The following is a 27,507-nucleotide window of genomic DNA, read 5'->3' on the forward strand; positions in this document are numbered from 1 at the left end:
TTTCGTTTATGGTATAATGTATATTTATTATATTATCATTTTTGTCATGTAGCATAACATCGTTATTTCTATAATAATCATAATAGTAATGATAGTAATAATAGTAATAATAGTAATAATAGCAATAATAGTAATAATAGTAATGATCGTAATCATAGTAATTATAATCATAGTAATAATCATAGCACCATGAACACTCCACAGCAAGTTGTTTTTATTCGTTATTCGAAAAACACGACACACGGATGCGTTTCGAGGAGTGAGAACCGCGAGCGACCCGTCCGATAGGTAGACATTTATACCCGAGACAATTATCGCGAAAGACCGCGCCGATCCGCTCTCTTCGTGTTCACGATTGAACCTGTAAAGTTACGCGGGGGAACGAAAACACGCGTGCAAATGACTAGATGACGATAACGTTGGAAACGAGATGATACTCTTGACTAGAACACTGTTGCGCGTCCGAGATCTCCGAGAGAGTAAACGAACTTCGATCTACGGATACATACATACATATAATCGTGCGTATTGGTCTCCGAGACGATTCTCGCGGTTCCGAACTGGCGTCCGACGCTGACCGTCATCGGATTCGAACTAGAAAAAGGTGGAGCGACGAGATCGAAACGCGTTTACCCCAACAAAATCCGTTAATCTCGCACACCGGTTGACTGGCGACTTTGGTGTCACGTATCCAAGTACATACCTAGGCGTATCGCATGAAACGCAATCGGTGTCACCGTTCTCACGCTCGATAAGCACCGCGAGTTTAGGGGTTCGTACAAGTGTCGAGGCTTACACTTTGTAATTCTTTAGCATTCTTTCTCTCCGCTTCTTTCTCTGCGCAATCGACTTTCACTCTATTTTCTTTTCTATACCTCTCCCGAGTGTCTTTGTCCTCTGTCTCCTTGTGTGTAGGTACGTGTACGCCTGTGTGTCTGCATGTGTGAACGTGTCGTGCGAATGTTTACGTGTTCTCTTTATGTGTGTGTGTGTGTGTGTGGGTATGCTATACGAATATACGTGTATTCCTCTTTCCTCGCGACCATCGTACTTTATCTAAACTGTTTTTAGTGAAAGCTCGTTTTTTAACATATATACTTTTGCATCTTCGACTCTTTTCATTTTAAATTCGTCTCCCTTTACCCTAATCCATAGGCGCCGTACCTTTCGTTAATTGTCCATTTCGTTTCGTTCGCGTTGCGTTGCGTTTCCATTCGTCTCATTCCATTTTCATTTCATCTCATACCATTTCATTCCGTTCCGTTTCATTCCATCAATCGTTTATAGCTTCTCATTTCATTTATTAGTTTCTTTATTTCTGTTAAATTCAATTTCATAATTTTAACATCCTACCTAAATAGCTGGTCTTTATTACTTGTTAATAAATAATACATAAATACATAGGTACATGCTTTATCGTCGTCGTACATTTACGCTCCTAACTTTGCCTTCCCGAACAAAGATATCCTTTGCGGTCGCGAACGAACAGTGACGACAATGATAATGACGATGCTGACAATTATCGATGGAAATGACAACAACGATAACAGCAATAGTACAATAGTCTACGACGATAGGAACGCCAACAGAAGTGTGTCATAACAACAATAATAGTTTCGTCGACCATGGCGACGCGCGAAATGTCAAAATGAATTACAACAAACGCCCAGCAACGATGATAACGATCGTGATAACGGTGATGATTACGGCGATGAAAACGACGATAACGATACTGTTACAATAACGACACCGCTGTGACGGTGGTGTTGCTTGGTAGAAGAAAAATGGCGGTGAAAGCAGTCAGAGTGGCGCGATACTTTCGTTTGCGGTTTTGATCGGCTCCTGTGTCATATCTCGTCGCGTTCACAACAATCAAACGATTCGCTGTATTCGGAATGATCGAGCGCGCAAATAGTGTTATTCGTATGGAAGATTTGTTATTGCCGTTTCGTCTACTATTTGGTTGCACGTTGCTCGGTCGTTGGTTCCGTTGCTCGTAATCGTACGCAATTATAGTACATAAAACAACAGGAAACGCACAGTAATGTTGGACGCGATGACGACAAACTCTACAAACGTGTATTATACACTTGTATATCTGTATACAGATAAGTATATGATCCGCGTCTTGTACATATACGTACATGTATACGCGTGTATAGTTACGATACACATAGGTATACGTATACGATCTATATAGCATATATCTAACGTACACGGAAATTAGTCTGCGTTTCAATTTTGGATGCATACATCGAAGATATACAGTGAATTCTTGATATATGTCAACAACCACGGGTCTTGCCAGCGACTGGTATCGTCCCGGAGACATACCCGAGCCGTGTTATGTTTACACTACTCGAGGCCTCTCGCTATATCCCCGCGGTAATGGGGATAATTCCGCGACGTTTATCATCCAGGCCTTGGCGACATATATAGAGGAATCACTGTACACGAGAATGTTCGCTCGTCGAAATGTCACCGACGATAGATGTGCGATCGTTCCCAATAGCGTTAACATCGTCAACAGTTGACATCGTTGCCACCGTCGTCATCATCATCATTATCATCATCGTCATCGTCGTCATCATCATCCTCGTCGTCTGCATCGTTGTAACTATTACCGTAGCCGCCGAAATAATAGCTATCGTCGTTGTCATCATTGTATCCTCCCGTCGTTAGTCGGTGCCGTCAATATCGATAGCGATGTCATTGTGTCGCGTTCGAATGAAATTTCGCGCGTTCCCTCGTTACGCTGAAATTTGCCGTGTAACGAGGGAACGCGCGCGCGGTCCATCGAGAAAATTCGTATGACTTTCAGTTGCTGCTCGTCGAGTCCGAACAAGCGTAATTTTCTCTCGATAGAGGATAGACTAGAGGACTCTGGCGCGATAAAAGCAGGGAATCGAGTATTTAATGCTTCGTTCTCTTTCCAAGTGTCGGAGCCTCTACGAGTTTCTTGAGATCTCTTTCCGTCGACCGATATACATACGCGTAGGCGAGTATATTCGTTCGATGAACAAGCAGGTCAACGGTTGTCTGACCGTATAGTTGAATTCGACCGTCAACGTGTAGGTAGGTAGGTAGGTACTCGGTAGATATTTCGTATGCTGCGAATCGATCGTATTCCACGTTCAAAAAATATCAACAAACGGATCGACGACAGGTCGATGGGAAGAGGGAACAACCGGAGCGAGATCAGCTCTGCAATCGAACCACGAACAAATTCAGATTTTTCTTCCGGTAGGACGATCGAACGTGGACATTGTTCATTGGATGGATATACCGGCGAGGCACGGCTTTCTTTCGCTCTAGCAAGGCAGCATAAACTTTCGGTAAATTTGATCCGTCATTCATTAACCGTCACCGGTTATTCTCATCCGTGATCGGTATCTGTGTGATCCGTGATCTGTAACGTTTGCTTGTTAACCGTTCGATGGCGGTCCCTTTCAGCCAGCATGCCCCCTCGAATCAACTGCGCAAGGTTCTGCTTTCACGGTAACCGAGAATCTTGTCAAAAATTTTCAGAGATCGTTTCAAGTCCCGATTACTTTCTTCTTTGCCTCTTCCTTCTCTCTCTCTCTCTCTCCTTTCGTTCATTCCCTCGGTCGTTTCTTTGACCGTTCTCGGTTGCAATCGCGGCTCGTTCTCGCGTCTCTGCACGCTACGACCGTCGCGTCGTCGTTGCACCGATTTTGCGAACAGAAGACTTCTTCTTCTCCCTCTACAGGCCGAACATAGAAAGAACTCACAAGTCGAGAATCAATTGTTTCACGAAATTACGAGCGAAACGATAAGTACCAAAATAGTCTGTCCTCACGTATGCACGCGGATCGTGCTCGAAGAAGCAAATGAAGATGAAACGTAGAAAAGAGAAAAGAAGAATGCAACGTGCATGTGTCAACACATGTTGCAAAGGGAACATTCGATACGATTCGTCGCGACGCGTCGCGATCGAATCGTTAACGCGACGGTATCTGCTGAACGATCTCCAAAGTTCTGCAAGTCGCTGACCAACGGAACTGTTAGGGACGGTAAGTGTTGGTGGCGATGGTGGTGGTAGGTGTGTTTCGCGTCGACTCTATTTTGTATGGAAACGAGTCCAGAAACTAAACGATGGTGGTGTATATTCTGGACACCGCTCAGAACTCGACTATCACGGCTGAGCAGGCTGCCAATCCCTAGAATTCGAGTCTGTAGGCACTGCAACTAGTTTCATGGTCCTGGAGATTGATCGTACATCGGGACGCCGACGGGGAGAGATCGATGCGATTCGCAGCGAGAGCTTCCTCGTTGTCGGCTACCCAGTAGCCCAGCGTGTCCGTGTCGTAGGTGGGTATTATGGTCACTTCTAAACGACAGACGAGAGAAAACAATGATCAGTCTCGAGTCTTAAGCGGAAAGGAAAAGAAACGCGAAAACTCTAATTCTGTAATAAGTCTAATACATGCAGTATTGCCCACGAACTCTGTACACTTGAATATCTTGGTTATTTCAAACAAGAAATTTTAAGAAATTACATAATATGGTAGAATCTACCCTTCTCAGTAACATCAAAAAATGTCTTCGAATTTGTCGTTAATATAGCCAGAGTTTCATGAACTAATAAAGCTGCCTGCTTTAATGATAAGATCATGGTGTTGGTCCGTGGGGGTTTTGCCTCTTCTATTACTTCTACCCTTCTCAGTAACATAATATGGTAGAAATGATATTCTTGCAAGTGAAGGCATAGAGAAGATATAGAGGTCACCTTTGTTTTTTTAAATGGAATGTCCAAATTTTTATGCTCGATTTCGATAGATTGGCGTATTCTGAGTATATTCTGAGATATTTGACTGTTTTCATGAAGAATGTTCGAAATGTCGGCCGTCTGCAGCGATGCAGCGTTGTAGTCTTTCAACTGTTGCGTCTCTTACACGTTTTATTGTTGCAATTAATAAATTAGAAGCATCTCTAATTGTTCTTCATCGTGAAAATTCCATATTGACTATCTTATGTTCACCAACTGAGAAACTGACTGACACTGAGGGACGTCGAAAGCCTACCAATGTTTACATTTGACGTAGCGAGCATGTCCTTGAAGACGTTCCATAATAAAAGTAATGGAATGAAAACAGTCAAATATCTCAGCAACGGGAAGTTTTAGGACAAATACACTCTAGTACTTTTATACTCGGAATACGCCAATCTATCAAAATCGAGCATAAAAAATTGGACATCATCATCATTTATACCATATTATGTAGTTTCTTAAACCCTACAACTTCTGTAGCTAACATTTTCTCGTATTGTTTGAAATAACCAAGCTATTCAAGTGGACAGAGCTCGTGGGACACACTGTATGTTAACACTTTACCGACCGGTAGCCTATTAATCGGCTGTTTATCCAGAGAAGTTTATTTGTTGATCGGTAACAACGGTGCAGGATGTGCAACCGCTACCGGTCGGTAAAGTGTCAAGCAACAGGCACACGAAACCTACCAAGATCCTTGTCCTCCCAAGTCTTCTTGGCTTCCAGCAACGCGTCGTAGACCTCTCGGCTCGGCTCCGTGCCGCTGAACACGTAATATCTCGCGCGTACTCTTTTGAAAAAGTCCAACGAGGTGTAATACGAGTTCCCGTGGTGAGGCACGTAAGTCAGGTCCACGTACACCGGTTGCACCTTGTTCTTCGAGTCTTTGATCTTCTTCTCGTTCTTGCCGGGACTTTCCGAGCGTCTTTTGTTCTTCAGATTTTCAGATATCACCTTGCGCGCCTGTTTCTTCTCCTTCCTCGGTGTACTCGGAGCACCCTTGTTCGACATTTCGTTGGCGCCGACGGGAACCAACGCTGGAGACGGTAGGCTGAGCGGTTCGCCCCAATCGTTGATGGCGTCGAATCGTTGCCTCGCGTCCGTTACCGATTCGTTCGAATGCCCAGACTGCGTTGCCGAGCTCGTCAAGTTGAACTTGCGCGGTGGTTTCGGCGACGGAAGGCCTAGCGGGGTACCCCAACCGTCGAGAGGATCCTTCTTCTTCGACTCGGATCCGGGTCCTGGTGCTGGTGCGGTTGCGGATGCGGTTCCAGATTCGGCGCCGACGCGGCCGAACTCTTTCGATTCCATCAGAGCCTTGTCGAAGTCGAGATCAGCCTCGTCGACGTATCTCTTTGCGTCCGGTTTTTCCTCGTAACCACCGGCGTACTCTTTCTCCACGGTGAACACTTTCGACGCCGAGTCGCTCGGTATCGGAATGGGGCCGCTGGTTTTCCTTATACCGCCAACGTCCTCTTGGAATGTTTTCATGCCGCTGATCTGAGACGGAACCGCCGGCAATTCGCCGTAGAAGCTCCTGCTCATCGCGGCGGTCGAGAAATCTACCGTCGAGGTCTTTTGCTTCCCTTCTTGCTCGCTCAGCTCTGGCAAAGGTTTACCTGGAGAATCCGAATGACCGGTCGGAGAGGGATACGAACCGTCGTCGTCGTCGTCCGCCGAGGAACTTTGTTTCCCCAGGATGGTCTTGGTCGTCGCGCGATCCGGCTCGGAACTTTCCACCCGGCGTTCCGTATCAGCTGACTTCAGACCATCGATCACGCTACTGATCTCCATCTCGGCCTCGTCTCTGCCAGGCAAATAATGGTCGACTTTGACATCGACTTTTTCCTTCAAAATTACCATCTCGCCCTTCTCGTTGCTGGTTTCCATAACCTCTGTGGTCGTGGTTACGAGGCCACCGGTTTCGGAGACTGTTTGCGTGGTCGTGATGATCGTTCGAACGATTCCACCCGATCGGAAGCCTTCCGGCGTCGCAGTCAACGATCTGCTGTCCGGCGTGGATCTGCCGGAAACGTGCGACTGCACGGCCGCGACCGGAGGCGCAGCGGTGCTGCTCGCGGTAACGTCTCGTGCGAGAGGGGAGACCGGTGCTTTGTCTTTTTGCCCGCCCTTCTCTTCGTCTTCCTTTTCATCCGTTTGTTTCGCCTCGGGTGTACCTTCGTCGGCCGTCAGATACTCGTCCGACTTGCCGCTGACTACCGTTGTTTCTTCGGTCAATTCCGCCTCCTCCTTCGAGCTGTCGCTTCGCTCGGCTGTTTCGGCCGAGCCTTTGCCTTTCGACGATCCGTCTTTGGTGTCTTTAGCACCGGTTTCTTTCAAAACGTTCCACAACTCTGAATCGCCGCTGACCCATTCTTCTTTGATCACGCGGTCTCTCGTTAACACAATTTTCTTTAATTCCTCTAACCGTTCCAAGTCTTCCAACTCCTCTTCGGAAAGGGTAATCTCACGTTTGATTACTTTCTTGATCACGATCGGCTCCTCCTCGACCTGCTCGACGATTTCTCTCTTGACAATCTTTTCGACGGTATCGGGTCCCTCCGTCACGGTAATCTCGCGTTTCACCACCGTCTCATCGGTCGATTCGGGCTGCTCTTCGACTATCTCGCGTTTCACAATTTTCTTAATGGTGATGTACTGGTCGAGCTGATCGTCTCCCGAAGAAGCAAGTACCGTTACCGTAGTCTGTTCGCCCTTGTCAGCATCGGCGCCAACACCGGCCGGTTTGCCGGTTTCATCGATTTCTATTTTCATCTTCGTTTCTGTTTCTGTTTCGCTGTCCTTCGACACCGCCGCTGTGCCCGTAGGAGAGGCGACCTTGTCGGTCACCTCGGATGGTTTACCGGACAGTGATTTCTCCTCCACCCTTTCGACCGTGGAAGCCGTGGGTTCCGAAGTCGAGTCCGGTGTTCCGTCCCGAGTGATGTCCGGAGTTGATTTCCCGGACAGGGTGGTGATGTGAGTCGTACGAATCTCCGTCATTCCACCAACGAACGCTTTGTGGAACTGACTCTCGTAACTGGCCGGGTAATCAGAGAGCGATTGTCGCTCTTGCATGGCCGGATACTCGGCTGCGCCGTAGCCAACCGCGTAGCCCGATTTCGCGGCGTCGTCGTCGTCGTCGAGTTCGTACCGAGTCCGGGACTTCTCGCCGGAACGATAATCTAGCTTCTCGTAGCTGTCGTCGGGCTCCTCGTCGTCCTCGTGATAAAGTTCCAGGTCGATCACCGAATCTCGCGAGAGTTTCTTCTTCACGATCGTCTCCTCGATGATTTCCAAGATAATGTAACGCGGCAGGCGCGTCTTCGCCATGATCTCGTCCAATATTTCCTCGGTGATCTTCTTCGCTCTACGTATGAATTCTTCTTCCAGAAGTTTCTCGATTTCCGTTCTCTTCTCCTCCGAAATCGTAATCTCTTCGTCGATGTGCGGCTCCGATCGAACCGGACTGTCTTGGGTGGACTTGTCGGAAGCGATCAGTTCGGAGCACACGCTGGGACTTCTCGAACCACCGACGACGTCCTTGTGATCTTTGCGTTGGAGATCGTGGCCGAAGGCACGCGACCCGTCGTCGACGACCGGTTCGATCGCACGAGCGTCCATGGGCAATCTCGTTGCCGTTGCGGTCGCGTCGATCTGCCCGGAACGGCGTCGATCTGTCCCCGCGAATCCCTCGTCGAACTCTACCTCCGCCGATTTTCTATCCTGTTTCTCCGGTTTCTCCGAGTCCAGATCCAACAACGAGTCTCTGCTCACGTTCTCCTTCGCGATAGTCGTTTCAATAATGTCCATCACCACGAATTCTGGTACCGAGAACATCATAACGATCTGCTTTATCACCGACATCGTAATTTTTCTACCCACGCAATAGTATTGTTCGAAGATGTACTTCTCGATGTCTATCTTTTTCTGATACGTCACTTTGACGATGTCTTCTTCCCGATCACCTTCCTGTGGCTGGTCGACCTTTTTAGCGGTGGATTTGGCGGTAGATGGTTCGGTTACGATATCGTCGATGATTTTCAAATCCTTCTCTAATATTTTCGACGCCTCTTCTGGTTTGTATTCGGGCGACTCGGGTGCATCTTTTTGTTTTTCTTTTTCCTTATCTTTGTCTTTTTCGGTGTCTTTGTCTTTGTCTTTGTCTTTGTCTTTCTCCGCGGATGACTTCTCTTCGTACATGCTCGCGGCTCTGGATCTGTCTACGGGCGTTTTTTCGCCAACCGGTGGGCTGGACAATTTGGCACCCGTGTCCTCTGGCGAACGATCGGAGGGTACGGAGTCGGTGGTCGATTTCGATTTCGCAGCGACATCGTCGGCCTTGTCCGTGAAGTATTCCAGCGCGTCGCCTTTGTCTTTCGAATCGACTTTAGATTCGACTGCGGCGCCCTCTGGCTTCTTTACCGCGTCGCCGTCCTTTGCCGGAGCATCCGGTTTGTCGGAAGCTGTGCTGGGAGATCTTGATTTCCTGTCGTCCATAGCACCCTCCAAATCGCTTGCCGGGCTAAGCTTCTCGCTTGCCACCGCCTCGCCAGCCGTGGCGGAAAGTATCTCGCTAGCGACACTGGGAGACCTAGTTTTCTCGGCTACGAGTTCGAGATCTCTCGCGTCGGACTTGTCGCTGATGGCGCTGACGACACTGGGGGACTTGGAACGATCGACCGGTTCCTTCGGTTCGGAAGCTGCTGAAACGCTCGCCACGCTGGGCGATCTCGATTTTTCCGGTAGTCTTTCGTCGGTTAGTTTCGCCTCGTCTTTCTCGCTGGCAGTGCTAGGCGATTTCGGACGATCGGCCGTTCCCTTTGATTCGCCGGATACGCTTGCCACGCTGGGAGACCTGGACTTTTCCGGTAGCTTTTCCTCGGCCGCTTTCGAGTCAGGTTTATCGCTGACCGCGGGGCTGGGTGATTTCGAGCGATCGGCTACTCCCGTGGAATCAGCATCGGGGGTTACCGTGGATCTAGGTTTGTCGAGTGTGTCGAGTGTATCGAGGACCGATGCAACTTTTTCACCGGCTAGACTGGGTGATCTGGATTTGTCGAGAACGGATTCGTCGAGATCTTTTGATTTCGGCTGCTCGCCGGACAAGCTAGGAGATTTCGCGCTATCGATAGATTCCTTCCTCTGCTCGCTGGTAGCGCTGGTAACGCTCGGAATGCTGGTAATGCTGGTAACGCTGGTTAGGCTAGCTGATCTAGACTTATCCTCGTCTTTATCGACGGTCGGTTCTTTAGAAACACCAATCGCTTCGACGACAGCTGGGCTGGGCGATTTCGAACCACGTTCCAAGTCATCGGGACTCGCCGTGCTCGGTGATTTTGGTTTGTCTTGCTGTTTGCCGGTAACGTCGAGCACCTGCTTCGACTTTTCGCAAACCAGAGCGCCAGGAGAAAGTTTTTCAACCGCGACGTCGTCCACGTCCTTCGATTCTGGTTTCTCGCTAGCGATACTCGGCGATTTCGATAGATCGGCCAACGATTCCTTGCGTTCACTGAGAATGCTCGCGACACTGGCCGATTGCGATTTGTCGAACGCTGTTTCATCCAACTCTGTCAAATCTGGTTTTTCGGTGGTTGTACTGGGAGATCTGGATTTCTCGATCGCAGCTTCGTCGGTGTGCTTGTCTTCGGATTTCTCGCTGGCAACGCTCGGTGATTTGGAGCGGTCGCGGTCGGCCGCCGCCATCTGCTCCTTAGGTTCACCCGCGACGCTGGCGACGCTGGCGACGCTCGCGACGCTGGCCGATCTAGACTTTTCCGCTGCAGCTGTTTTTTCGTCCACCGTTCTCGCATCAATTTTGTCACCGACAGCAGGACTGGGTGACTTCGAACGGTGTTCCACCGATCCTATCGAATCACCAGCCGGACTCGTTACGCTCGGCGATCGAGATTCGGCGATCGGTTGTTTATCCACAACATCGACGGTATCCAACTTCTGTTGTTCTTCACGGGATACGGATGTTACAATCGTCGTTTCGTCAAGGTCTTTCGCGTCAGGCTTTTCACCAGCGACGCTCGGCGACTTCGAACGATCGGCCGGTTCCTTCGATTCAGCGGCAATACTTGCAACGCTGGCCGATCTTGACTTATCTTCTGGTTTTTCGTCCACCACCTTTGAATCAGCTTTTTCACTGATCGCAGGGCTGGGGGATTTCGAACGATGTTCAGTTGGACTCGGTATGGTCGGTGATTTGGAAGGTTCGCGATCGGCCGGTTCCTTCGATTCAGCGGCAATACTTGCAACGCTGGCCGATCTTGACTTATCTTCTGGTTTTTCGTCCGTCACCTTTGAATCAGCTTTTTCACTGATCGCAGGGCTGGGGGATTTCGAACGATGTTCAGTTGGACTCGGTATGGTCGGTGATTTGGAAGGTTCGCGATCGGCCGGTTCCTTCGATTCAGCGGAAACACTTACAATGCTGGCCGATCTTGACTTATCTTCTGGTTTTTCGTCCGTCACCTTTGAATCAGCTTTTTCACCGATCGCAGGGCTGGGGGATTTCAAACGATGTTCAGTTGGACTCGGTATGGTCGGTGATTTGGAAGGTTCGCGTTCGGCCGGTTCCTTCGATTCAGTGGAAACACTTACAATGCTGGCCGATCTTGACTTATCTTCTGGTTTTTCGTCCGTCACCTTTGAATCAGCTTTTTCACTGATCGCAGGGCTGGGGGATTTCGAAAGATCGCGATCGGCCGGTTCCTTCGTTTCACCAGCAACACTTGCAATGCTGGCCGATCTTGACTTCTCTTCTGGTTTTTCGTCCACCACCTTCGAATCGGCTTTTTCACTGATCGGGGGGCTGGGAGATTTCGAACGTTGTTCGCCTGGACTTGGTACGGTTGGCGATTTCGAAGGTTCGCGATCGACCGGTTCCTTCGATTCAGCAGAAATACTTGCAACGCTGGCCGATCTTGACTTCTCTTCTGGTTTTTCGTCCACCACCTTCGAATCGGCTTTTTCACTGATCGGGGGGCTGGGGGATTTCGAACGTTGTTCGCCTGGACTTGGTACGGTCGGCGATTTCGAAGGTTCGCGATCGGCCGGTTCCTTCGATTCACCGGCAATACTCGCAACGCTGGCTGATCTCGATTTTTCCTCTGATTTTTCATCCGCCACCTTCGAATCGGCTTTCTCACTGATCGCGGGGCTGGGGGATTTCGAAAGATCGCGATCGGCCGGTTCCTTCGATTCACCGGCAATACTTGCAACGCTAGCCGATCTTGACTTTTCCTCTGGTTTTTCGTCGGCTACCTTCGAATCTGCTTTTTCACTGGTAGCGGGGCTAGGGGATTTCGAACGATGTTCAGTTGGACTCGGTATGGTCGGTGATTTCGAAGGTTCGCGATCGGCCGGTTCCTTCGATTCAGCGGCAATACTTGCCACGCTGGCCGATCTTGACTTTTCCTCTGATTTTTCGTCGGCCACCTTCGAATCGATTTTTTCACTGATTGCGGGGCTGGGGGATTTCGAAAGATCGCGATCGGCCGGTTCCTTCGATTCACCAGCAACACTTGCAATGCTGGCCGATCTTGACTTCTCTTCTGGTTTTTCGTCCGCCACCTTTGAATCAGCTTTTTCACTGATCGCAGGGCTGGGGGATTTCGAACGATGTTCAGTTGGACTCGGTATGGTCGGTGATTTGGAAGGTTCGCGATCGGCCGGTTCCTTCGATTCAGCGGAAACACTTACAATGCTGGCCGATCTTGACTTATCTTCTGATTTTTCGTCCACCACCTTCGAATCGGCTTTTTCACTGATCGGGGGGCTGGGAGATTTCGAACGTTGTTCGCCTGGACTCGGTATGGTTGGCGATTTCGAAGGTTCGCGATCGGCCGGTTCCTTCGATTCAGCGGAAACACTTACAACGCTGGCCGATCTTGACTTTTCTTCTGGTTTCTCGTCCGCCACCTTTGAATCAGCTTTTTGACTGATCGCAGGGCTAGGGGATTTCGAATGATCGCGATCGGCCGGTTCCTTCGATTCAGCGGAAACACTTACAACGCTGGCCGATCTTGACTTTTCTTCTGGTTTCTCGTCCGCGACCTTTGAATCAGCTTTTTCACTGATCGCGGGGCTAGGGGATTTCGAACGATGTTCAGTTGGACTCGGTATGGTCGGTGATTTGGAAGGTTCGCGATCGGCCGGTTCCTTCGATTCAGCAGAAATACTTGCAACGCTGGCCGATCTTGACTTCTCTTCTGGTTTTTCGTCTGCCACCTTTGAATCAGCTTTTTCACTGATCGCGGGGCTGGGGGATTTCGAACGATGTTCAGTTGGACTCGGTATGGTCGGTGATTTGGAAGGTTCGCGATCGGCAGGTTTCTTCGATTCCCCGGCAACACTTGCAACGCTTGCCGATCTTGACTTTTCTTCTGGTTTTTCGTCCGCCACCTTCGAATCGGCTTTTTCACTGATCGGGGGGCTGGGTGATTTGGAACGTTGTTCGCCTGGACTCGCTACGCTCGGCGATCTAGACTTGTCGAGTGATTTCTCCGCAATATCGATCGCGTCCGGCTTCTCGGGAGATAGCTTAGCGGCGGGAGACACCGACTTTTCAACCACGATCTCATCGATCTCCTTCGGTTCTGGTTTCTCCATGCTAGCCGATTCCAAATGATCGATCAACGACGCTTTGCTTTCCTTACGTTCGTCGGAAATACTCACGACGCTGGCCGATCTGGACTTGTCGGGTACTTGTTCATCGGCTGTTTCCGGTTTGACGGTAGTTATGCTAGGTGTTCTGGATCTTCCGAGCGCGGCAGGTTCGTCGGCATCCTTCAACTCGGGCTTCTCGCTGACGACGCTCGGCGATTTCGAGCCCCCGTCGTCGATCGATTTCTTTGACTCTTCGGTTACGCTCACGATGCTTGGCGATCGTGACGTGTCCGTTTCCAGTGGTTTCTCGTCGATTCCTTTCAGATCGGCTTTCTCGCTGGCGATGCTCGGCGATTTCGAGCCGCCGTCGTCGATCGATTTCTTTGATTCTCCGGTTACGCTCACGATGCTTGGCGATCGTGACGTTTCCGTTTCCAGTGGTTTCTCGTCGACTCCTTTCGAATCTTTCTCGCTGGCAGTGCTGGGCGATTTCGAACGATCTCTCGCTGCGTCGTCGACTGGGCTCGCTGCACTCGGTGATCTAGATTTGTCGAGCGGCTTTTCCACGACTTCCGTCGTGCTCGGCTTCTCGGCAGTCAGCGTACCAGGAGACAGGACTTTCTCGGCTACGATCTCATCGAGATCTTTCGGTTCGGATTTCTCGCTGGCGATGCTTGACGGTTTCGAACGGTCGGCCTTCTCCGTTTCCTTTGGCTCACCGGGGAGCGTGCTGCTCGCAACGCTGGCAACGCTGGCAACGCTGGCAACGCTGGCCGATCTAGACTTGTCGGGTGTTTTGCTGTCAACTATCGTCGTCTCGGCGTCTTCTAGATCCTTCGATTCCGGTAGTTCGCCAGCGACGCTCGGTGTTTTCGAACGATCGGTCGGTCCTTTGGTGTCACCCATGTCGCTGATCACACTGGGCGATCTAGATTTCTCGGAGGCTTTGTCGTCGACGTCGACGTCGACGTCGAGTTTCTCGGTAGTCGTGCTGGGTGGCACGGATTTCTCAACGCTCGGCGATTTCGATCGGTCCTCGGTTACCGACGGTTCCTTCGCTTCGCCGGAAACGCTCGCCAGGCTGGCCGATCTAGACTTTTCCAATGATTTTTCATCGCTCTCGATCAGCTTCGTATCGGGCCTTTCACTGGCGACGCTGGGCGATCGCGAACCGCCCAATGCTTCCTTGGAATCGCCGGTCTGGCTCGTCGTACTCGGAGAGGTGGACTCTCGTTGTTCCTTCTCATCGACATCCGTCCGCGATTCCGGTAGATCGAGTTTGTCCGCTCCGGGTGATTCGGATCTGGATCTGGATTTTACAGATTCGGTTGTGTCTTTCGGTTCAGGTTTCTCGCTCGGTGATTTCGGCGATCTCGAGACATCGATCGGCTCTTGTTTCGATTCCTCGATGCCCACCGATACCGGGGACTTCTCGCCGACGCTGAAACTCGTCTCGGCCACTGACGGGGATTTATCGTGCGGAGATTTTGTCGTCTCGTCCGTTGCTGTTGGTCCGGATTTGTCGATTTCTGTCGTTTCTTCAACAGCTTTCGCTTCGGGTTTCTCGACGGGTGATTTCGGGAGATCCGTCGGCTCTTTGGATTCGCCAACAACGACGGCCGCGTCCGGTGATTTCGACTCGAGAAGCTCTTTGTGATCGTCCTCCAAGACTACCTTCTCGGCCGCAACGCTGGGCGATCTCGAGCGATCCACCGCTGTCGTTTCTTTAACGTCGATCGACTTGTCGAGAGGTGTCGCCTCCGCGGCAATTTCCTCGGCTTTTTCGGCAACGACGGAAGGCGACCTAGACTTCTCGATCGGCTTTTCATCAACCTCTTCCGGGCTGATGATCTTTTCCGCCGCGGCACGAATTTCGTCGGATTTTTCGGTGATGCTACTCGCTAATTCCTCGGTGAGAGCTGTTACGCTTGCTCGCGGTGTAGGTTTCTCCGTGATTTTCTCGTCCATGTCCTTCTTCTCCTTTTCCTCCCTCTCCTCCTCTTTCTTCTCCTTCTTCTCGTCCTTCTCGACGCTCGGAGATTTCGAACGATCGATCGGTTCCTTCAAGTCGCTGGACACGCTCGCGACACTCGGTGATCTAGACTTCTCGATCGCTTTCTCGAGCTCTTCTTTCAAGTCCATTTTGTCGGTTTTGTCGATCTTATCGGTGGTCGGGCTCGGCGATTTCAACCGATCCGCTGTTCCTGTCTCTGTCGTTGTTGCCTCACCGACAGGACTCGTCGTTGCGACAGGCGATCGGGATGCATCGACTGGTTTCTGGTCAACGTGATCGGTAGCGATGGCAGATGGTTTCGTAGCATCTTTTAGATCCATCGATTCAACTTCAACTTTTTCTGTGGCGGAGATCTTCCGTTCGAGCTCGTCGATGGCGAGAGCGATGGACGCGCGTTTGTCCGCCATCTTGGCTGGAATTTCCTCAGCTTGTTGCTCCTTTGCCTCTTTCTCATCCCCTTCACCGACTTTGCTCGCTGGCGATGTCGGTGACGTCGGCGGCGTCGGCGCGGTCGGTGCTGTCACAGGACTTTTCTCTTCCTCTTTATCCTCGACCTCCTCCGCTTTGTCGAGCTTCATGGTAGCTGTTGGTTCCACGGCATCGATTTTCATGGGGCAAACCATCTTTGCAATGGGCACCGTGGTTTCCGCAGCCTCCACTTTTGTCACAGCTTCAGCGATCTTCTGCTGGTCAGTAGGCGATTTGGTCAAAGCGGTTTCCGCAGTCTCGATTTCCTCCGCTTTTGATAGAGCTTCGGCGATCTTCAGCTTCTCCGTAGGCGATTTGGTGAATATGGTCTCCGCGGGTGAAACATCCTCCGAACGAACCGATTCGGGCGACATTGTCGTACCGACTCGATCGGGAGATTTCTGTTTCGGTTTCGATATCAATTCCAATTCCAGTTCCAAATCCAGTGCCGATTCTAATTTCGGGGAAATTTTCTCGGTCTTCTCGGCGGGTTTCGACGTTTCCAAGTCGACGGCAGGCGAAGCACCGTCGACCGTCTCCTTCGGTTTAACGACGGCTTCCAACTTGTCCAAACTGTCCTCGAGATCCTGCGAACCACGCGTGTCCAACGGTGATTTGTCCAGACTGTCTTCCGGTGTGACCTTTCCGACGTCTTTGGGTTCTGGGGCCGATTTTTCCGAAATGCTGTCCCGCTCCGGACTGCTTGTTCCGGATCGAAGCGAATCCTTGTCCAGAAGCAACGAATCTTTGTCGGGCGTTGACTTTACGGACGCGTCCTTCAGAGAATCGTCCGGTGTAAGTGCTTTGGTGAACGTGATGCTACCGCTCGGACAGATTTCGATCTCGTGTCCGCCATCTTCGCTGCTGGCTGTAACCAGCATTCGTCGGACAGCGGCGGTATCTTCGTCGGTGGGTATCTTGGACGACTCCGGTTTCTTCTCTTCTTCGTCAGCTACGTCTACGTCTACGTCGTCGGCCTTCTTTTTCGCGGCGACCGTGACATCTTGCTTGTCCAGTGATTCTTCCGGTTTGCGAACTTCTTTCTCCTTCTCCTTCTCCTTCTCTTTGTCTTTGTCTTTCTGGTCGTGATCTATGACTTGAGTCTTAGGCTCGGCTGCTCTCCCCGTGGCGTCCGCTAACTTCGTCACCGGTTCAACGACCGCCTCGTCTTTCTTCTCCAATTCCGGCGACTTTTTCTCGACGACGATTTTTTCCGCGTCGGACTTCTCGGTTGCTGTGACAACCGCTGCCGCAACGTCAAGGTCAAAAGTCTCGCCACTTTTCGCCTCGGTTTTCTCCTTCGCTTCGTCCAAGTATTTTTCAACGGTGTCGAATTCTTCCGACACTTCGGCTACGTCCACCGTGTCGGCAAGATCTTTCGATTCTTCTTCGGGTTTCTCGATTTTTTTCGTATCCGGTTCAAGGGGTTCACCTTCGCGAGCGTCCGCGAGTGCCTCCTTCTTCTCCACCTTCTCTTTCGTTTCGTATACAAACTTTTCGTCGGCTTCGACAACGTCGCTGACAACGTCCTCGACCGCCTCTTCAGCGTACTCTTTATCCGTGGCTTCGACCGTCTCGTCGAGAGGAGCACCGCGAACGTCGCGTACCTTGTACTCCTGCTCGACAGCTTCGAAATCGTCGGTGATGACGTCTTTCTCGTGTTCCTTGTCGACTGTTGTCGCGTCTTTCGCTTCAATCGGAGACTCGGCCTTTTCGACCGTTTCTTTCGAAACTTTTCTGCCGATGGTAACGAAACCATCTTCCTCCTCCTCCTCCTCTTCTTCTTCTTTCTCTTTCTCTTCCTTCTCCTTTTCCTTTTCCTTTTCCTTTTGCTCCTCTTTGGGAACAGAAGGAACTTGTTCTTTCTTCGCCTCCGCGGAGGGTTTCTTCTCTCGTTCCTCGGGTTCCTCTTCGCCTTGCTCTTCGTCCTCCTCGTGCTCGGATTCGACCGTTTCCGGTTCAAACAGGCCATCGTCCACAGGCACTTTGATCTTCCTTCGAATGATGATCTCACGAATAATTTCGATGACGATCTTCCTCGGAATCATCAGTCTCACCGAGATCTCCTCGATTATTTGAATAGTGATTCGCCTCCCTTTCGCAACGTATTCGTTGATGAACCGTTCCTCGAGTTCTGCTTTCAATTCCGGTGTGATCGAGGTCTCGTCGAGACTTAAAACTTTCGCGTCGCTGACCACGTCCTCCCGTCGAAGACCTTTCCTCACGATGATCTCCTCGATGATGTAAATCACGCGTGCTCTGGGAACACGTTTCACGATCGTGATGTACTCAACGATTTCGATCGTGATCTTCTTCCGTCGCGTCACAAGCTCCTCGACGATCTCTTCGAAACGCCGTGTCGCGTCGTCGACGATAGCTCTGATCTCGGCGGGCAAGTCGCCGGCCAACGTTTCTCGATCCGATTTAGCGTCGCAGATTTTCTCCGTGACAAATTTCGGCGAGGTTGGCGTCGACCCGGGCGAAATCGTCACAATCTCCGCCTTCGCCGGCGAAACTTTTTGCTCGAAGCCGATCACCGGCTCCTCTATCGCCTCCGGAACGTGCTTTTCGTCGGGCGACGCCTCGACGTCGACGACCTCCTTCCTGCACACAGCTTCTAGTCCAGTCCGCATCACGTCCGCCATCGGGGGATAATCTGTCAGTTGCGGTTCAATTTCTCGCTTGGCTCTGCGGATCGTATCCTCCTCCAACAGTTCCGTGCATATGTCCTTGGCGTCTCGATCGTCCAACGTTGCTCGATCTTTTCCTTCGTCTGTTGGCGACACGACTGTCCCCTCTTTTTCCACCATTGTTTTCACGCAAGGCTCTTCGCATACTTCCGGAGCCGCTTCTTCCGGTTTGTCGGGTGAAACAGGTTTTTCGGGGGCGGCTGCGGACGGTGCCGGTGCCGCCTTTGTCTCCGCCTTGGGTTCCGCCTTTGTCTCCGCCGCCAACGCCTTCGGCGCGACACTCTCTTCGATAAGTTCAGCAATTATTTCTTCTTGAGGCGGTAGCTCTTCGGTGATACCGACCTTGGTCGGCATTACAGCAAACTTGTCGTCTGCTTTACCGACCGTGCCCTCCGACAAGGCTTCTTTCACCGTTTCCGTTCCGAACAGCACCTTAGGCGAGAGGAAATCATCCTCCCTCAGAACCTGGGCAACTTTCCGCACAATCTCCTCGACGTCCTTCGGCTTGTCGTCGATGTCGATACCCACCGTTCCCGCGAGAACTTCGCCGACATCGCGCACGGCCTCCTTAACGTCCCTCACAGCCGCCGCAACCGCCTCTTCGTCGTATTCCTCTTCCTCGTCTTTTGCAATATCGAATACCACTTTGTCCGATTCTTTGGCCAGCGTGTCGGCTGATACAGTCTCGATTTGCGGCTGCATTTCCTCCAGTTTTTCGACAACGCCGTCCAACGTGTCCTTAACGGCGTCCTTCATCGGCGCTGTTTCGCGCACCAAACCTGTAATCTCGTCTTCCAGAGACTCGAACGAATCTCTCGAGCCGTCTTTCAACTTTTTCAAAGGCTTTTTCAATACTTCGCCGATAGTTGTTTCTACTTTTTCTTCCTCAACGGTTTTCGCAACGTCCGCCATCGACACTTTCGCTTTTTCTTCCACCTCCAGGTCCGCGATTTCTTTTTCTTTGTCTTCTACCTTCAGGTCCACTTTTTCTTTTTCTTTTTCTTCCACCTTCAAGTCCGCTATCTCTTTTTCTTTTTCTTTTTCTTCCACCTTCAGGTCCACTACCTCCTTTTCTTTTTCTTCCACCTTCAGGTCTACTGTCGCTTTTTCTGTTTCTTCCATCTTCAGGTCCACTATCTCTTTTTCTTTTTCTGTTTCTTCCATCTTCAGGTCCACTATCTCTTTTTCTTTTTCTTTTTCTTCCACCTTCAAGTCCGCTATCTCTTTTTCTTTTTCTTCCACCTTCAGGTCCACTATCTCTTTTTCCTTTTCTTTTTCTTCCACCTTCAGGTCCACTATCTCTTTTTCCATTTCTTTTTGTTTCACCTTCAGGTCCACTATCTCTTTTTCCATTTCTTTTTCTGCCACCTTCAGGTCCACTATCTCTTTTTCCTTTTCTTTTTCTTTCACCTTCAGGTCTACTATCTCTTTTTCCTTTTCTTTTTCTTCCACCTTCAGGTCCACGATCTCTTTTTCTTTTTCTACCACCTTCTGGTCCACTACCTCCTTTTCTTTTTCTTCCACCTTCAGGTCTACTGTCGCTTTTTCTTTTTCTTCCAGCTTCAGGTCCACTATCTCTTTTTCTTCTTCCTTTTCTACCACCTTCAGGTCCACTGTCTCCTTTTCTTTTTCTTCCAGTTTCAGGTCCACTGTCTCTTTTTCTTTTTCTTTAACTGTTTCTGTTGCCGTTACCTTTTCTTTCTCTTCCTCCACCTCTTCCCGCTCCTTCGAGGCACGCCTGTCATCCTTTACCGGTTCGTCTTTCTTCTCGTCCGGTTTGACCAGCGATGGAACGGTTTCGGATTCGCGTCGTGATGAAGGCACATCCACCGCTGCCTCCGTTACTCGATCAGCGACCACGTCTTTGATCTCGTCTTTTTCAATTTCACGGGTAGGCTCCTCGACTGCCGCTGCTACTTTTGCCTCGGTCGCTTTCGTCTCCGCCGAATCGTCGACCTTTTCGCTCGGTTTGCCAACAACCTTCGGGAACATTTTTTCCATGTCGACTTCCTCGAGAAGAGTTTTCTCGTGAACTTTGGCTTCCTTCGGCGAGCTGGATTTCGAAGAGGATTTGTCGTCGGTATCCTTCTCCTGATCTTTCCTCGATTTTTTCGTCAACTTGTCGATACCCTTCTCAAATTTATCCGCGACCTTGCCGAAGAAACTGAAAACACCTTTCTGTTCTTTAATCGGCGGGGTCGGGGGTTCTTTGATTTCTTGCGCGGGCGGCAAAGGCTTGTCCTCTTTCTCCTTCTCGAAATCATCCATTCTGTACAACTTAGGGTCCACTTCTTCGTGAACCGGCAGATCGGCAACCTCGTCCGGAGTTTTGACAATGTCGCGCTGCAAACATTGCACGGCTTGACGGACCTCGAACACCTGTACGTCGGGTTTGGCTCCCGCGGCTGGGACTGCACGCGCGAGATCGCTGCCAACAGCGGCGGTGGCGGCTGCGGCGGCATCTGTTGTGGTGACGGTTGTTGCGGCTGCGGTTACGGCCGCGGTTGGTACAGCGGTTGCGACTGCTGTCGCGACTGCGGTTGCGGTCGGGATCGCCCCAACGCTGGTAGGTACGTCCGGTTTCGCTTTAACCGGAGGAGGACCATCCTTCTCTTTGACGTCCTCGATAATGTGTTTCTCGTTGATGTCCTCCTTGATCTCGTCCAAGGGTATCCGTTCGTCTTCCGGAAGTGTCGGCGCCGTGGTCGTCGCGCCAGACTCTAAAGTGGAGATTCGTTCCTGCGATTCTTCCAATTTCTGCGACGGAATTTGTTCCTTCTGATCAGCTTCGGGCTTCAAGTCGGTATCCGTGGTTTTCTTTTCGGACGAATCGAACTTGTCCGGGCTCAAGCTGGATGGTTCTTTGGTTACGTCTTCGCTATCCTTTTTACCGGAATCGTCCCTTTCGTCGATCTTCGGAACAGCGTCCGTCGACGGCGACACGACGTCCTTCGCCTCTTCCATGGACGGCTCTCGATGATCGGACGGTGGGGTGGGCGGTCCCTTTCGAGCTTTTTCAACGGTCTCCTTCGATACCATTTTAAACTCCGCCAGCGGCCTCTTCTCAGCGCTTTCGTCCTTCTCCTTCTCCTCGATCTCATCCTCCTCCTCCGCTTCCTCCTCCACCTCGACCTCCACTTCCAACTCCTCCTCTTCTTCTTCCTCCTCTTCTTCCTCCTCCACCTCTAACTCCTCCTCTTCTTCTTCCTCCACCTCCTCCTCCTCCTCCTCTTCTTCCTCGTCGTCATCCTTCTCCTTGACGAGTTCGGCGTCCTTCAATATTTTCGCCTTCTCTGACTCGGCCTCGTCGAGAATGTGTTTTTGCTCACCCTCGCCGCTCTGCATCGAGTCCTCGGTGTAAACTTCTTCCTTCTCGACGATTAGGTATTCGTCCTCCTCGGTCAGTTCGTGGCTGCCTTTTCGCAAACTGTCCTTCTTGGGCGCGTCCTCGATTTCGGCGGTGACGTCTTCCTCGGTGATGTCTTCCTCCTTTTTGTCGGTTACCTCGGCGGTGATCTCGTCGTCTCCCTCGAAGCGATCGTCCTTCCTCGTCTCCTCGATCCTCTCGGCCTTCTGTAGTACAGCTTCGATCTCTTCGACGACTTCCCGTTCCTCCTTCAGGTCGGCGAGCACTTTGCTCTCGATCGAGTCCAACGAGATATCCTCGGACTTCTCGATCAGGCTCTTTTCGGCGAGCCTGGCCGCAGCGGCTGCCGCGGCAGCCGTCTCCGCCTCGATTCCGGACGGGGTCGACACCGTCGAGGAATCGGTGGTGCCTTTGTCGCCCTTCCCTTTGCGAATTACGCCGTCCTTGTCGGACTTGACGGACGTCGTGGGCGTGCTGCGAGTCGACTTGGACGGACTTCCGGGCACGCGCGCCTTGCTCGGGCTAACCGGCTTGCCTTGAACGCGGCGCCCGATCGGTCTTCTATCCATCGGTTTCGGCTTGGCCGCCACCCTCGTCGCCGCGACGGCTACGGCCGCGACCGCTGCCACTCCGTGGTGCTCCTTCTCTTTCGCCGCTTCCTTGATCGCCGACCTTTCGATCTTCTTCTGTTCGACGACCTTCCTATTGTTCGCGTCCTTCGCGCTCTTCGCCGGGGGCGCGGTCAGAGTCCTCGGAGTCGTGTCCCTGCCCTTCGGAACGCTCGCCATTCTAGATATCTCCGTTCTGCCGGCGACACCCATCGCGCTCTTCTTCGGCGTGGTCGGCGAGGATTTAACGGGAGCTCCGTCTTTTCTGTCCGCGGCCGTCGTCTGTTTCGTCACCGTCCTCTTCTCCGCCGTCATTTTTGGCTTGGTTATCGGCTCCGGTTTCCCGGTCTTGGCGCCGATCGCTCTCGTCGTTTCTTTCTTCTTCGACTCGCCCCTCGGTTTCGATTCCTTCGGAGGAACGATCAGCTTGTCAGACTCTGGTTTCGTCGTAGCGTCCACCTTCTTCACGCCGTCCTCCTCCTGTTGCTTCTCGAACTTGTCCTCCGGCGCCACCGATTTCTCCAACTTCGAAGGTTCCTTCTTCACCAGCGCCTCCTTCTTCGCCTCTCTCAGTTCCTTCTCGATCTTTCGACTCTCCTTTCCCTCCACCTCAATCCTTTTGTTGTCGACGTGTTTCCTCGGTTTCCCTTCCGTTTTAGCCGTTTGCGATTTCGTCGAGATGATCGGAGTACCTTTCGGATGAGAATCGTCGGCGGACTTCACAGTTCTCGTCTCGGTCGTCGTCGTTATCGTCTCTTTCTCCTTCTCCTTCTCTCGGTCTTTCTTCTCCAGCCTTTTCGCGTCTATCGCCCTTCGAGTCGACTCCTTCTCGAGCAGACCCAACTTTTGCTTGGCCGGTTTGTCGCGCAACGTCGCCAAAGACGTTGACGGGGAGAGACTTTTGGCCGAGCAGACCGGATGTTTCAGAAACTCCAAGTGTTTCAGCCGCTCGAACCCTTCGAAGATCTTCTGCTGGGGTGTACTGCCGGGAAATAGAATTCTCGTGATGGTGTCCTCGGGATTCGCCGGCTGCCAGACGAGCAGGGCGCATATCGACACGAGATTTTGCACCGGAAACGTTAGATTGTTCGAGTCCTTTTTATGAGATCCTGCGAACAACTTTGAATCGGCCGCGTGCCACTTTGCGAGGAATTCCCTGACTTCCCGGCTATCCTTGCCGGGACTGAGAACGTACATGTCCAACGTGCCGTGACCCACTTTGTGATACAGATTGATAGGGTCCGGATCCCTGTAGCATTGATGCGCTCGTAAGCTGATGTGACGTAAATTGATAACCATCTCCTGGCCGAGATCGGTGAGATTCAGGATCAAAGGATCGACGTCTTTATCTCCGTCGGGTGAATTCGACTGTCTTCTCTCCTGTACAGGATGTCGCGATTGCTTAGTAATTTTTCGGAATCTCGCAGAGAAGGTTACGCGCGTTAATACGTGTATGTGTAACGTATATCTATACAGTTTATAGTATTATATCGTAGTGTTATAGTATTATAGTATTATAGTATTATAGTATTATAGCATTATAGTATTACAGTATATACATACACGTACACGTACATACATCTACAGGGAACACGAGGCAACACGAGTTCTACTTACGACTAGATTACAGAAGAAATGTCCAATCTGGGGATAGACTTGCATCTCCTTTTTCTTGCGAAGAACGCTGAACATACCGCCGACGTTGCTGTTGTTTATTCTAGTGACCAGTACCGCGTCGAGCCGGTCCAAGTGTCTGGTAAAATCCCAGAAGCAAGCCTTTCTGGCGAAACCTCCGTCCACGAGCATATTGAAACCGTTTATACCGAACAGAGCGGCATCACCTTGTCCGCCGGGGAAGACGTATAAAGTTGGATGACTAAATCTAATGTTGCCCACAACATCGGACGGCTCCATCAGTTGATCCAATGTCTGCGGAACCAAATACTGGCCCACGTAGTTGATGAAACTCGTGATCGCTGGCACACCGGCGGTAAGCACGTCGTCTGGGTTCACTCTGACTCTGCAGGATCTGCGTGGTCATTGCATTATAATAGTATTGTATAATTATTGTATAATTTATTATAATACTATATTGTACCCGTACGTATATACATGCATGGGTAAGGTGCACGTAAATTATCACAACGAAGACGTGCTACAAAACAAGCACACGTATGTACGTACAGGTACACCTACGAGCTAGACTACGGGAAACGGATGGTTTCCAAGAGGCCCCGTACCTGGCGCAAGCTTCTTTGGACAATCGATTCGTTGTCCAATCGCCAACGCCCGCACAGTGGATGTCCACCGTGACGCTGTTCTCGTAAGCGCGCAGAACACGTTGCACTTCGTGTTCGCTGAACGCGTCCAAAAAATCGGCGATGCTGAAGGTTCCATCCTGCAACGATATCGCTTGCTACTATCTGTCGTTGGTACAATATAGTACGGTATAGTATAGCATAGTATACTACAACAGTACAATATAGTCGTGTACAATTGCGGGATTGAGAAAGTAGGAAAGCTCGCGTACTTGCAGTATCCAGGAACCATTTCCACCGAAGGTATAGCCTGCGTGCACGATGTGTCGATGTTTCGTGAAACTAGCGAGCAGATTACGAATGCATTGCAACAACGTGTTCGTTTGCGGATGAATGAGAACTTCCGTAACAAGATTCTCGGTAGCGTATTGGATCAGTCGTTCGCCTGAAATTTCATTCGATCACGTTGAATAGAACGCATCGCAAAACCCGATCCAACGACAATAGTCGAGACTACGGAATAATACGAGACGTATTAATAAATATCAAGTACCGTTCCGAGCTTCTTCACCCTCCGGTGCTTGTCCTACCAAGGCCAATAATTCCTTCTCCAAGTCTACGTGACAGCTGTCCTTGTCCCATGACAGGAATCCTGAAAACAGACGCGACGTTTTGAAAAACGCAATTCTATTTATTCCGCGCGACCTAGAACGATAGCCGCAGAATCTAGCGGGTCGTCATAAGCAAGCACAACCGCCCAAGAAACTGCACTACGGTGGCTTCATAAAGCGACGGCTATTGAATTCAGGGTCAAGTAACGCGAGGGTAAGGTTAAGAAGACGAGAACCGTTCTCCAGTTTTCCGGTTTCCCCATCTGTTATTCTTCATCTCCCAATTCGTATCGCGACAACAAAATAGTGCGACACCCATCCAGACCTGATACCTACGCGATGCAGGCTGAACACAATCGCCTATACAGCGTTTACTCGATATATGTCCAAAACACGAGTCTACCCGCGGACATATATCGCCAAGGAGATACTATTCTTTGATCCACGCGACCTTACACTCTCTCGAGCTCCTTGACCCCTCACGGGGATAGTTCCGGGACTTTTATCAGGAATTTGGGACATATATAGAGTAAACGCTGTACGAACATGTTAGCGTCAACGCGTTTTTAACGAGAGGTTTTGGTGGGAATGGCCGAAGGGATGTTTATTCCTTGACAGGTTTATGGCAGGGCTTTATAATGTCTGTGGCCCGTGAGGCTAAACGGTCCTGGCAGCAGGCGACGCGATAGCTGATGACCGATTTGGGCGTCACAGCTATCGATTGTCTAAGCATTGACTGTTTATTGAAGTTGAGAATGTTTAGAAAAGACAAGCGATCCGACGTGGTATTGCCAAAGACAAGGGACTCTTTGTCCTGAAGGATCTGGCCACGGAGTGGGGAAGGCTATGCCTTTTGGTAAGAGGACTGTGACGAACCCCACGGCACTTACCCCAGAACCTTGGGACCAGGAACACGTAGTTTCTAAGAAACAAAAGTCTGGTAGAACGGTAATGTTAGGCAAGGATATTGAACTAAACATTGCCCGTTGGAAGAAAAGTTACAAACAATGACAAACTCGACGCGAGAAGGGAGAGTCGGTTGATGACGTCACGAATACCGCACCCCGTCACGTGGTCGGTTCCGTAGTAGCCATCAATCGATCGTTGCGTATCCTGTGCACCCACCGCACTCTGTTCCCGCCCGCTAGCTCGTGCCTCTCTGCCTCTGCCTATTGTGCCTATGACGATGCCCACCATGCCCGTGTCTGCTTCAACTTCTCCATAATAGACTGATCCGCGAAGGGACCAAGTTCCTGGTTCCTTCAGCGCACAGCGGGACGCAAAAGATATTTGAAAATTAAAACGGACACGCGCGCTCCCTACCACCCGTGACCCCGATCAGTTACAAAGCTTCTTCGCGTTTATTTCGACGCACGTTCGCGTTCCGTCTACAGAAAATAATAGAACGCAGTGTCCCACGAATCGTCCACCAACGAGTTTAGTCCAAGATTCCGTAGATTCCCGGTAAGGTAGAGTGACCAGGTTACCGACGAAAATAGGTGAAAAATGGTTTCACGTGCCTCAACTTTTCGTCCTTGTTTGAGAATATTTTTCGCTGGGCAAGGGCTCGTTCGAAAGAGGAAGGTTCAGTCTAGCGCGCGTTGGTCATGAACTGACGAGATGATGCAGATTTTTGGTAATATGAGCGTTAGAAGTAGGCCAAAAATTGACGATGCGCATGCCGGATCTAAAGCCTAATTAAGAAATGATACAGCAGTTAGCGACTCTGAAAAAGTCACGTGACTATCCCGGCCCCTTGAGTCATGATCTAAGGGGCTACTCCCGTTTTTCACCAATTTAGTTTTCTTTTTTTTTTCAACAGAAATATCAAACTGTGTACTAGAATTTTGCACGCACATTCATAGATACTGGAAGTGCATAAGTTATTTTTTTAAAGTAAAAAAAAATCAATATTGCCTGAGATATATATTTTTATGGAGTATATTATGAAAACTGCGTGTCCACATTTAAATTTTTATTTATTTTTATGCCATTGGATGAGTTTTCTGGATGAAATCGAGAGAGTAGCGCGAGCTAGAGGCTATATTTTGTCTCGATTCTCTGCGGAAATAAAGCCGAAAAC

At 50.5% G+C, this 27,507-nt stretch overlaps 1 protein-coding gene across 1 annotated transcript in view; it reads right to left on the reverse strand.

The window, feature by feature from the left end:
* Positions 1-9: 9 nt before the first annotated feature.
* LOC143354275 (uncharacterized) overlaps positions 10-27,507 on the reverse strand; it is a 38,570-nt gene continuing 11,072 nt past the window's right edge. The window contains exons 5-10 of the mRNA XM_076788236.1: positions 25,367-25,465; positions 25,086-25,258; positions 24,796-24,953; positions 24,173-24,584; positions 5,482-23,935; positions 10-4,351 (exon numbers count right to left, since the gene is read on the reverse strand). Of these exons, the coding sequence (XP_076644351.1) occupies positions 4,182-4,351; positions 5,482-23,935; positions 24,173-24,584; positions 24,796-24,953; positions 25,086-25,258; positions 25,367-25,465 (19,466 nt within the window). The 3' untranslated portion in view covers positions 10-4,181. The remainder of the gene's footprint in view (positions 4,352-5,481; positions 23,936-24,172; positions 24,585-24,795; positions 24,954-25,085; positions 25,259-25,366; positions 25,466-27,507) is intronic.

The sequence above is a fragment of the Halictus rubicundus genome, chromosome 5 (genome assembly GCF_050948215.1).
Source record: "Halictus rubicundus isolate RS-2024b chromosome 5, iyHalRubi1_principal, whole genome shotgun sequence".
In the NCBI taxonomy this organism is placed as follows: domain Eukaryota; kingdom Metazoa; phylum Arthropoda; class Insecta; order Hymenoptera; family Halictidae; genus Halictus; species Halictus rubicundus.